The sequence below is a fragment of the Hylobates moloch genome, unplaced genomic scaffold (genome assembly GCF_009828535.3).
Source record: "Hylobates moloch isolate HMO894 unplaced genomic scaffold, HMol_V3 SCAFFOLD_8, whole genome shotgun sequence".
Lineage (NCBI taxonomy): Eukaryota > Metazoa > Chordata > Mammalia > Primates > Hylobatidae > Hylobates > Hylobates moloch.
In genome coordinates, this window is record NW_026652283.1 from 81,621,015 (window position 1) to 81,633,636 (window position 12,622).

The 12,622-nt window shown below is 52.6% G+C and overlaps 1 protein-coding gene across 6 annotated transcripts in view; it reads right to left on the minus strand.

The window, feature by feature from the left end:
* Nucleotides 1–12,622, minus strand: part of DHX30 (DExH-box helicase 30) — a 44,540-nt gene that overhangs the window by 2,424 nt on the left and 29,494 nt on the right. For all 6 annotated transcript variants that reach the window (XM_032161700.2, XM_032161702.2, XM_032161701.2 and 3 more), the window contains 7 exons: nt 5,956–6,257; nt 5,395–5,515; nt 4,519–4,668; nt 1,922–2,074; nt 772–1,608; nt 422–497; nt 234–338 (listed from right to left, as the gene is read on the minus strand). In XM_032161700.2, the coding sequence (XP_032017591.1) occupies nt 234–338; nt 422–497; nt 772–1,608; nt 1,922–2,074; nt 4,519–4,668; nt 5,395–5,515; nt 5,956–6,257 (1,744 nt within the window). The remainder of the gene's footprint in view (nt 1–233; nt 339–421; nt 498–771; nt 1,609–1,921; nt 2,075–4,518; nt 4,669–5,394; nt 5,516–5,955; nt 6,258–12,622) is intronic.

Below are 12,622 nucleotides of genomic sequence, written 5' to 3' on the forward strand. Positions count from 1 at the left end.
GACACACACTGGTTATGGGCATTGCTTCCACCAGAATTCCCCCCTGGAATGTGGGCAGGGCAAGGATTTTGACCCCATTTTGATGAAACAGGCGCAGATAAACACTATGCCCAGTGAAAAGTGCCACAGCTTGGTCAGAAACCAGGACCCCAGGAGTCCCAGTTGGGTCATTCCCTAGGACAGAGGTCAGGCTGGTTTCCAAAGGTCCCTGGTCCCTCCGCCGGGGCTCTCACCTGGCAGGATGAGGTACTTGCTCTCGTGCATGCCCAAGGCCTCCTGGAGGCGCTGCTGCACTCCTTTGATCTCCTGCCACCCAGGCAGGAAGCACAGGATCCCACCTGTAAAGGAGCCCTGGGGCATGAGCCAGCTGCTGCTGCAAACGTGGCCAGGGCTAGCATGGGACAGATGGGGAGGCACCCACCTGGTTCCCCACGAGCATCGATGTGCAGAACCAGATCAGTCACAAGGTCCAAATCGAGTGCGCATTCATCCTCAGACTGGGGTGGGGGAAGAGAGGCCACAGTCACAGCCCCAGGGTAAGGGGTCATGCCAAGGACACAGCCACCTGACTCAGTGAGACAGAGCCGCTTGACATCAACTCTAATCCTCACATGCGTGCCACGCAGGCAGGGTTAGTCCCCAGTTTCTATCAAGGAAACCGAGGATTGGGGAGGGTAACTTGCCCCAGGCCACCAAGCCCCAGGGCCAGGGAGGAGGGGCATCCACGGAGGAAAGGCCAGGAGCCTCGGGTGGGATGGGGGTGTCCCTCACCTCATGGTGCCGGTGCCGGTGCAGGTACTGGTGCTTGCCCAACTTGGCCAGGATGTCCTCCAGGTAGTGCTCCTTGACTGGGTACATGAAGCCAGGCACCTTGATGACGGGGCAGCCACCAAAGTATCGGGAGAAGCGCTCATTGTCCCCTGTGGCACTCATGAGCACCAGCCGCAGGGCCGGGTTGAGCCGCTGCAGGCCCTTGAGCAGGATCAGCAGAAAGTCTGTGTTCACATCCCGCTCATGCACCTCATCCACGATGACGTGGCTCACGCCCTCCAGGCTGGGGTTGCTCTGCAGCTTACGCAGCAGGATACCCACAGTGCAGAAGAGCAGGGCCCCACCTCGGGCTGGGGGCTTACTTTCCAACCGCACCTGGAAGCCCACATTCCGCCGCAAGGAGGGGCCCAGTTCGTGGCTGACCCGCTGTGCCACAGACACAGCAGAGATGCGGCGAGGTTGGGTGATGATCACATTGCAGCGGGCACCGCGGCCCTCGGTCACATAGCGTTCCAGCAACAGCTGGGGGATGCGCGTGGTCTTCCCACAGCCCGTGTCCCCAGAGATGACCACCACTGGGTGCTGCTCAATGGCACTGAGGATGGTGTCCCGATGTGGGTCCACAGGTAACTGGGGGGCCTCCTGCCAGACCGGCCCTCGCCGCCGCCACAGTTCTAGCAGACTCTGGCTGAGACGTACCTCCTCTGCTTCCAACAGGGGCACATAGGGCTTGCCTGTGATAGGGTCACTCAGAGGCCCTGAGTCCTTGCCCAAGGGCAAGATGTCATCACTCTGCAGCCGGAGTTCTGGGGTGATCCATGAACTCTCCACAGGGTACTGGAGGGCAGGGAGGCAAGCAAAACAATGAAAAAGAAATTCCTCATTCACACACAACCAGCCACTCTGCAGGATTCGCCTGGGTCAGATGTTGTGGCCCAACCCACTGGGCAGAGGATTAATTTAGTCCATGACTGCCCCGGGATCCTTGTGGGCAAGACTGGGCTGCTCAGGCCACGGGGCTCCCAGGCCCCAATCTCAGTGAAGAGAATGGGGAGGTACTACTGCCTGTCGCAGGTGGAGGCCTTCAGTCTGGAGAGATGGAGGCAGACTACAGGGAGCAGGGGGTGGTGAGGGATGTAGGGCCTCTTACATGGTTCAGGAAGGTCTCTATCTTGCGGAGGATGGGTTCGGGCACCTGGATGGTGCACGGTCGGCGCTGGGTCTCACCCAGCTCACGCAAAGAGGCCAGGTTATACATGGCGTGTGTAAGCGGTTCGTTGTTCCTGTCCACCAGGCCCAGGCTCTGCAGGGGGACATGCAAAACTCAGTTTATGCTCTGGGGCTCCCCAAAAACCAGCCCAGACAAGCTCAGGAGCTCCAAGGCAGAAGCTGTGCCAAGTAATCTCTAAGAGATTTTGTATTTTGGCTGACATGGTGATGGAGGGAGAAATTATAAACTAGGAAAATGCAAACTTACCAAAATAAACGTTTTAAAAAATGAACTAAAGTTAATTCAGGCCGGGCGCAGTGGCTCACACCAGTAATCCCAGCACTTTGGGAGGCCGAGGCAGGCAAATCACCTGACGTCAGGGGTTCGAGACCAGCCTGGCTAACATGGTGAAACCCCGTCTCTACTAAAAATACAAAAATTAGCCAGGCGGGTGGGCCGGCACCTATAGTCCCAGCTACTAGGGAGGCTGAGGCACGAGAATCGCCTGAACTCTGGAGACAGAGGTTGCAGTGAGCCGAGATCGTGACGGTGCACTCCAGCCTGGGTGACAGAGCGAGACTCTGTCTCAAAGAAAATAATAATAAAGTTAATTCAAGAAAAGCTAAACCTGACATGTCACAGCAGAACAGCCCTATGTCTGGAGAAGGCCCTGAGGAGAAACTGCTCGCTGTGCGGCTAGAGCCCCCCCAATACCACAATAGGCCACTGTCACCTCTGTGAATTCCCGACATATACTCTCAGACCAGCCAGGCCAGGCCCTCAATGCTAGAACGCACCCCACAGACTCCCTCTTCCTTTGCTGCCTCATCAAAGCCTTCCTCCCCCAATCCTTCCATCCCGCCTCCCAGTCCCTACATGGCACCTGACCCATCTGTGACCCCATCATATACAGACGCACGTGGAATTTCCTGTAAATATCGATTATAATGCAACTTGATCAAACAAGCTACTGGAAGGAAAACACTGTGTCTTACCTCCCTACATACCTAAAGCCACCTCACCAGAGATAAAACATGGCATTCCAATACCTCAGGCACACGGGTAAAACTAGTCTTGTGTTCCTGTCACCTCTAATGGCTGGACTCTGCTCACCCTTCAGAGCCCAGATCAAACATTACCTCCTTAAAGAAGTCTTCCCCCAACAGGGGCCAACCCCCTGCCTCTGGGCATGCTGGCACCATCAGCTATAAGGACCTAAAGGACAGGAATCTGGTCCCCGTACCACAGGAGGTGCCAACACAAGCACCTTGCTGCAGGAACAGGCTTCCGCCCTCTCCACAGACTTCATGGGTTTTACCCACCAGCCTCACTGACAAATGGCCCTCCAGCCACTGCAAAGCTTGCTCCTTCCCAGACAAGCACCTACCATGCCAAGGTGCTTCTGCTCACAGTGCGTGTGTGTCAGGCCAAAGCTCAGATACCTCCAGTTCTACTCAATCCTTGTTCTGCCCTCGAGTCACAGGTAGCACATCTGTGCCCTCTTTATCTCACCACTTGCCTGTCCCCTCTTCCTCGTCTTTCTCCAGGTTCTTGTTACCTCTCACCATCAGCTGTAACTAAAACATGGTTCCCAGAGCCAACTGTACCCATGAAATGGTGCACCTGACCGTTCAGAGTAAAGCAGGCCCATTTCTGTCTTGTTCTGCAAACTAAACCTCCACCAACATGGGTTGAGATTACGAACTCCTCAGGCAGTCAGACACAGTCCCAACTCCCTCCCACTACTGTGCCATCAGCTAACTCCACCAGCCCCTTTCAAGAGAACGGCCATGGCCAGGAGCGGTGGCTCACACATGCAATCCCAACACTTTAGGAAGTGAAGGTAGAAGGACTGATTGAGCCCAAGATTTTAAGACCAGCCTTGGCAACACAGTGAGACCCTTGTCTCTACAAAAAATGTTTAAAAATTAGCTGGGAGTGGTGGTGCATACCTATGGTCCCAGCTATGCAGGAGGCTGAGGTGAAAGGATCGCTTAAGCCTAGGAGGTCGAGGCTGCAGTGAGCCATGATCGTGCCACTATACTCCAGCCTAGGCCACAGAGACCCTGTCTCAAAAAAAAGAGAACTGCCAGCTGTCTGCCACACTGTCTCTATCTTGAAGCTGACTGCTTCCTCAATCGTCACTGCAGTCACAAGTCACATTATTCATTCTGCCCACAAAACCCGGGTTATCAGGATCATACTGGACACCAGGTCTGCCTCTCAAAACAGGCCCAGTTCCCCCGGCTTCACACTATTCAGAACAATGAGCAAGTTTCCTCCTGGCCTCACCAGGTTCAGGCCAATAGTGTGGAAAATGCTGGGTCACAGGCAAAGTATCTCCACAGGGCCTCTGGGAAAGCCGTGGCAACAGCCACAGGGCCTACAAGCGAGGTCTGCATACCAGCTGTCTTTGTGCCAGGCAAAAGGCCTGCTGTGGTGGTTTCATTTCCTAGAAAATGGGACCCATTTGCCACTGGCAGAGGGGAGCTTCAAGACATTCTCATGCACCACACCTAGGACCCTCCTAGACTCACCTTCAGTTTCTTGCAGGCCAAGGCTGCCGCCTTATTCTCAGCCTCTGCTTTGCGGCGCCCTTTGGCAACAAAGGTCATGGGGCAGGGCCAGAGCAGGGTGAGTGTAGACAGCTTGGTCTTGGTGCCCACAGTATGGAACTGCATGAGGTTCTACATGGAAGGCAAGAGAGATGGTTACAGAAATGTAGGGAATGGGAAGAGACTTGGGGCATTCTCAGAATGCCAAGGAGCCCAGAGACAGAATGAGCCACCGTCTCAGCAGGTGCCAGGCGTGAGCCATGCTAGAGGTGCTGCTGCATAGCCAGGAGCAGGCCCATGGGCTCAGGCACCCTAGTCCCAGGCTCGCTTCTCCTGCTATACCTCGACTTCCACTGCAGAAGACAGTGCTTGGGCAATGCCACCACCTGCCCTCCTAGCCCACTGTCATCTCGGCAACGTCGTGGCAGCTGTGGGTTGAAGCTGTCAGCATGAGCTAAAAACCAGGCACATCCTGCGGGAGCAAAAAGGCCCTGCACCTGGACAGAAGCTCTGCTTAACCAAAGCCCCTTCGCCTGGTAGCAAGACAGAAATTCCTACCTCACCAAGACCCACACCTCCAACCCCTCCCCACTGACAATCCACCGCCCAGAAGAGGTATGGGTCTTCTGCTCCTGCGGCCCCCAATGCGGCCCCCAAGCCCACTCCCTGTGCTGCTGAGACTTGACCTCCATTTTGTCACACCTGCTGCTTTTCTTACCAAGCCGGAGTTCCTCCACCTGGCCTAGGTTTGGGCTGGAGGAACACACCCCCTCGGCCCTCTCTAATACTGCCTTTAGGGAACACTAGACATGACCAAGTAAACGGCCCCCACACACACTTCTAGGAGACCCAACTCACCTTAGCTGTGGAGGATGACGTTGCAATCTGAATCACCTTGGCCAGAAGGTTCTTGGGAAGTGGAAACTGGGTCAGAGCCCTAATGGCACTGTCGTCATCTGTCATCTCAAAGGAACTCCCCCTGGGAGGACCAAAAGTTTAACTGAAAGAATTCTCTCTCTTCCTGGACCAATTTCCCTGAGGCTCTGCGATGTAGGGCTGAGGACGCTGCGCTGCAGCAGGGAGCCAGAAGGCCAGAAGGCATGAAATGGATGGGAAACCGGGCGTCTCTGCTCCTCCCACAGCCACACTGCATGGGGACTGCTCCCTCCATTCCCTCACACAGATAAGATAGCAGAGAGCAGGGTCTCCGTGCTGCTGTTCTGCAAAAGCCCAGCCACACAGAAGACCACAGCTGGCTGTCCCCCAAGAATGGGCAGACACACACTGAGTGACGGGGCACACAGGCCGAAATGTGAGGCAGGGGCGCCCCCATCTCAGAGAAAGCTAGCAGAGAACATTCGCCCATCCCCGTGTCAAGGCATAGCCAGCCTCCGCTGCATCCCCATTCCCCATCTGTACCTTGAGTCCCTGAGTGGGGCGTGGGAATCCTGCTGGGTCATGGACAAGAAGTCGGTAACATCTATGGTCCCTTCTTCTAGCTCTTCCTCCTCATCCTCCTCTTCTTCCCGGCCCAAAGAGCGGGATAGGCCCCCAGGTCCCCCTGGCCGAATGCTCTCCGGATTCAGCTGCCGCCAGGAAGTAGGGGGCATGGTGGGTTCCGGACGCCACCAGCTGTCGGCAGGGGAGCCAAAGCGATCAGCTAGCACTCGGTATTTGGCTGCATCAAACAACTCATTCCGGGGACCCAGCAGACCCCAACCCTGGAGGGGAAAAGGGACGTTTTAACGATTCATACCATCTTTACACCTCAGTCGGCCTGGCCCGTGTCCAGCTACACCGTTAAGTCCCTTGTGTTGTGGAGCCATAGTTTTTCATCTGTTTACCCACTTCAGCCCTAGTCCAGAATTGGGCATGGAACACTGAAAGATGCCTAGCTTTGATACAAACAAATAACCCCACATGGCAATGGATAAGCAGAAGATACTGTTTGTTTTTTGTTTTTTTGACACAGGGTCTCACTCTGTCACCCAGACTGGAGTGCAGTGGCACAATCATGGCTCACTACAACCTCTGCCTCCTCGGCTCAGGTGACCCTCCCACCTCAGCCCCCAAAGTAACTGGGACTAAAGGCATGCACCACCAGGCCTAGCAAATTTTTGTGGCAACAGGGCTTCACCATGTTGCCCAGGATGGTCTTGAACTCCTGGACCCAAGTGATCCGCCCACCTTGGCCTCCCAAAGTGCTAGGATTACAGGCATGAGCCACCGCACTGAGCCCAAGAAGATACATTCACATAATAATCTAGGAAGCTTCAGTAAATACAGCAATTAAAAAGTACGTAGGGCCAGGTGTGGTGGCTCATGCCTGTAATGCCAGCACTTTGGGAGGCCGAGACGAGTGGATCATGACGTCAGGATATTGAGACCATCCTGGCCAACACGGTGAAACCCTGTCTCTACTAAAAATACAAAAAAATTAGCCAGGCGTGGTGGCGAGTGCCTGTAGTCCCAGCTACTTGGGAGGCTGAGGCAGGAGAATGGCGTAAACCCGGGAGGCGGAGCTTGCAGTGAGCCGAGATCATGGCACTGCACTCCAGCCTGGGCGACAGAGCAAGACTCCATCTCAAAAAAAAAAAAAAAAAGGAAAGAAAAGAAAAAAAAACACGTAGCCGGACGGGCACAGTGGCTCACACCTGTAATCCCAGCACTCTGGGAGGCCCAGGCAGGTGGATTACTTGAGGTCAGGAGTTGGAGACCAGCCTGGCCAACATGACAAAACCCCATCATACTAAAAACACAAAAATTAGCCGGGCATGGTGGTGGGCACCTGTAATCCCAGCTACTCAGGGGGCTGAGACAGGAGAATCGCTTGAACCCGGGAGGCAGTGGTTGCAGTGAGCTGAGATGGTGCTGCACTCCAGCCTGGGCAATAGAGACTCCACAAAAAAAAAAAAAAAAAAAAAACCTGTGTAGCCCACACCATGATACAGATATAACTTCTGTTATAAAAAGTTATATATAAGAATATAAGAATCCTGAAGGCTGGGCGCGGTGGCTCATGCATGTAATCCCAGCACTTTGGGAGGCCGAGGTGGGCGGATCACCTGAGGTCAGGAGTTTGAGACCAACCTGACCAATATGGAGAAACCCTGTCTCTACTAAAAACACAAAATTAGCCAGGCATGGTGGTGCATGCCTGTAATTCCAGCTACTCGGGAGGCTGAGGCAGGAGAATCGCTTGAAGCCGGGAGGCAGAGGTTGCGGTGAGCCGAGATTGCACCATTGCACTCCAGCCTGGGCAACAAGAGCAAACCTCCAGCGAAACTCTGTCTCAAAAAAAAAAAAAAAAAAAGAATATAAGAATCCTATGTTAGGAATACATTCTAGAGAAATAACTTGAAATGTTAAAGCTATTTATACAAAAATATGATTTTAAATGTGTTATAGCTTCATGCTTTTCTACAGAAAATATAAATTAAACATTGCCTAAGTCTCTAGCATGTATACAGCAACATGTTGGCCACCTGAGCATCATCAGGAGAGACAAGACCTGGTCCTTGGCCTCAAGCAGTTGGGAATATAAGAGGCAGTTAGCCAGGGGTGGTGGTACGTGCCTGTAGTCCCAGAGGCTCAGAAGGCTGAGGCAAGAGGATCACTTGAGGCCTACAGATCGAGGCTGCAGTGAGCCATGATCACACCACTGAACTCCAGCCTGGGTGACAGAGCAAGATCCTATCTCCAAAAACAAACAGAAAAGAATCTAAGCAGCAGAAGAGAAATGCAGATGGCCAGGGTCTAAGGAACAAAGACGTGAGTGAGATGAGTGAGCAACTGGGAGAACAGGAGCAAATGCGAAGAAAGCATAGGTTGCAGGAGCTGCCACTGGGAGTGGTAAAGGCGACAAAGTCTGAGGGACAACAAGAACAAGGCCTGTCAGGTGAATGTCAGGGCCATGTGACAGCAGACAGCAGGGGCCACGGGCCAGGAACCTCTCTACGGTGAGCTTTCAGTCTCACCCGACTCATGACAAGCTGGAGAGTGACCATGGCCTGCCTTCCTAAAACTTTCTCCTTGGGTTTTTGAGATAATTAAATTTAATTTTAAAAATTCTATTCACAAAAGTAACAAAAACCATCACCTACCTAAGGTGAACTAAGGCCACACAGAAAGGTAGGGACTAAGAAAGGTCAGAAAGCTATGGACTAAGCACACAACTTGGCAAAAGGATGTAAATCCATGGAGATACACGTTCCTGGATGATAGAACTTTTATGTGTGAGGAGACAAAAACCTCTTAAATTAATCCATAAATTGAACACAATTCCAATCAAAGTCTGCAGAGGCTTCTTATTAAGCATTTGACAAACCAATTCTAAAGTTTGTCTATTAAGAATAGACGCATGAAAACAGCAGGATTATGGGACAGAAGATGGGGCCAAGGTATGCCACACACACATCCGCGAACCCTTGGGGAAGGGCCCGATCCAAGGCTCAGCTGCCACACTTTTGCGTCACTGCCTCGCTTCTGACAAGAATGCCTCTGGTTCCAGAGCAGCAATACAAGCATCCCTCCTTGGCCTGGCTTCCCCAGCAGGACAGCACCGTTCTCCCCCTGTCCTTGCAACCACACTTTCACTAGACCAGAGGATCTCGTCCCCATAGGCTCACTGCTGGTCCTGGCCATGCTCCCACACCGGTCCTGAGCTGTATCAACATCCACCAGCCACTGTTCTCGCCATAACCTAGGCACCAACCCATTGCTGGTCCACAGCTCCCCCTGCTGGCGCATGCTGCTCCTCCAACCCATTCTTCCTCTCACCTCCTCAACTGTCCAGGCGCTGTCCGTGCAACTTCTCTAATAGCTTTTTGTTGTTGTTCCTTTTTAGAGACAGAGTCTCGCTCTGTCACCCAGGCTGGAGTGCAATGGCATTATCTCGGCTCACTGCAACCTCTGCCTGCTGGATTCAAGCGATTCTCCTGCCTCAGCTTCCTGTGTAGCTGGGATTACAGGCACACGCCACCACGCCCGGCTAATTTTTGTATTTTAGTAGAGATGACGTTTCACCACGTTGGCCAGGCTGGTCTCGAGCTCCTGACCTTGTGATCCACCCGCCTCGGCCTCCCAAAGTGCTAGGATTACAGGCATGAGCCCTCATGCCTAGCCCTCTAATACCGTTGAAGAAACCTCCTCTACTGCTGCCGCTGCCGTTCTCTTCCATCCAGTGTCCCTGTCTCTGGTCTTGCCAAAAACTACTGCTGTCAGTGATTTTTCCTAAAGGCAAATTTGGCTGTGTCATTCTATCAATTACCACTAGTCAGAAGCCCCAGCAGCCACAGGATCAAATCATTCTGCCCCTGTGACAGCGAAGGCCCTGGAGTTCTCCTCCCTGCCCATCTACCCCATGGCCCGGCAGGCAGACCCACGTTCATTCTCATTCCCCACAGCCACGCATATCCACCCGGGCTCTAAGCCACAGTGGCCTGAGTCTGGAGTGCCTTGCTCCAGCCCTCGGCCCCGGCAGGACCATTCTTCAAGAATAAGCCTCTTCTATTTAGGAGGCTGGGGTGCATTTATGTCCTCCCGTGGACACCTTCTTCTTGGCTGTGGCTGCTGACTCAGTCCCCTTTGCGCTGCCAGCACATTTCACCAAGCCTGCGGGCAATGCGGAAAAAGACATGTGGTTTGGGGGGAAAGGGAAACGCTGAAGAACTGGGAGTACAGCTATTAGAGAATAAAAGGCTGAGTTCTAGAATAAAAAACAACTCCTACAACCACAACAAGATCTCACCTCACACCCATTAGGATCGCTATGATCAAAAAAACAAAAACAACTAGGCTGGGCGCGGTGGCTCACACCTGTAATCCCAGCACTTTGGGAGGCGGCCGGATCGTGAGGTCAGGAGTTCAAGACCAGTCTGGCCAATACGGTGAAACCCTGTCTCTACTAAAAATACAAAACTTAGCCGGGCGTGGTGGTGTGCACCTGTAGTCCCAGCTACTCGGGAGGCTGAGGCAGGAGAATCACTTAAACCCAGGAGGTGGAGGTTGCAGTGAGCCGAGATTGCACCACTGCACTCCAGCCTGGGCGACAGAGCAAGACACTGTCTCAAAACAAAACAAAACAAAAAAAGCTATACATACAGATGGGGGAGAGAAAAAGAGATGGAGAAAAATGTGATAATGACCTGCTTCAGACAGGCTGGGATGGCCGGGCACAGTAGCTCATGCCTGTAATCCCAACACTTTGGGAGGCGCAGGCGGAGGTAGAGGCATGCGGATCACCTAAGGTCAGGAGTTTGAGACCAGCCTGGCCAACATGGTGAAACCTCATCTCTATCAGAAATACAAAAATCGGCCAGGCGTGGTGGTGGGCACCTGTAATCCCAGCTATGAGGGAGGCTGAGGCAGGAGAATCACTTGAATCCGGGAGGCGGACAGAGGTTACAGTGAGCCAAGATCACGCCATTGCACCATGGCACTCCTGCCTGGGCGAAAGAGAAAGACTCTATCTCAAAAAACAAAAGTGTGAGTTTGAAGTGCCTTCAAACATCCAGCCAGCCACTCAGCCAGGCAGAGAAGGATTTCTCAGCTTCAGCATAATTGCTATTTTGGGTAGGGTAATTCTTTGCTATAGGGGGCTGTCCCGTGTACTGTAAGCTGGGAAGAAGCATTCCTGGCCTTGATCTTACGGCTGCCAGTAGCACTCCTCCACCTGTGTCCAATGAAAATCCCTACAGACATTGCCAAATGGCCCCTGGCCACTCTCAGCACTTTTTTTCAACATAGTACTAAAAGTACTAGAAAGAGCAGGCAGACAAGAAAAAAAGGCATCCAAACTGGAAAGAAAGAAGTAAAATTATCCCTGCTTACAGATGACATATCTTATATATAGAAAACCCAAGAGAGCCAGGCGCAGTGGCTCACGCCTGTAATCCCAGAACTTTGGGAGGCTGAGGCGGGTGGACCACCTGAGGTCAGGTGTTCGAGACCAGCCTAGCCAACATGGTGAAACCCCATCTCTACTAAAAGTACAAAAAAATTGGCCGGGCGCAGTGGCTCACACCTGTAATCCCAGCACTATGGGAAGCCGAGGCAGGCAGATCACCTGAGGTCAGGAGTTCGAGAACAGCCTGACCAACATGGAGAAACCCTATCTCTAGTAAAAATACAAAATTCTGGGCGTGGTGGCACATGCCTGTAATCCCAGCTACTCGGGAGGCTAAGGCAGAACTGCTTGAACCCAGGAGATGGAGGTTGCGGTGAGCTGAGATTGCGCCACTGCACTCCAGCGTGGGCAATAAGAGCGAACCTCCATCTCAAAAAAAAAAAAACCAAAATTAGCCAGGCATGATGGCACACGCCTGTAATCCCAGGCACTCAGGAGGCTGAGGCAGGAGAATTGCTTGAACCCAGGAGGCACAGGCTGCAGTGAGCCGAGATCATGCTGCTGCACTCTAGCCTGGGCAACAGAGCAAGACTCCATCTCAAAAAATAAAAAATAAAATAAAAAATAAAGAAGTTCCTCAAAAAATTAAAAATAAAACTACCATATGGTCCAGCAATATCTGCTCTGGGTATATACCCAAAGGGAATGAAATCATCAGCTCATAGGGATGTCTGCACTCCCATGTTAACTGCAGCATTATTCACAAGTCAAGATACGGAAACAACCTAAGCATCTATCAAAGGATGAATGGTACATATACACAACAGGATATTATTCAGCCTTTAAAGAGGAGATCCGGCCAGGTGCGGTGGCTCATGCCTGTAATCCCAGCAGTTTGGGAGGCTGAGACAGGTGGATTGCTTGAGCTCAGGAGTTCAAGACCAGTCTGGGCAACAACGGAAGACCCCATCTCTACAAAATTAGCCGGGTGAGGTGGCGCATACCCGCAGTCTGTTACTCCAGAGGTTTAGGTGGGAGGATCTCTTGAGCCCAGGAGGTGGAGTCTGCAGTGAGCCATGATCACACCACTGCATTCCAGCCTAGGCCACAGAGCAAGACCCTGTCTCAAAATAAATAAATAAAAGTAAAAACATGGATAAACCTGGAAGACATTATGCTAAGTAAGCCAGACAAAGAAAATACCACATGGGCCGGGAGCAGTGGCTCACACTTATAATC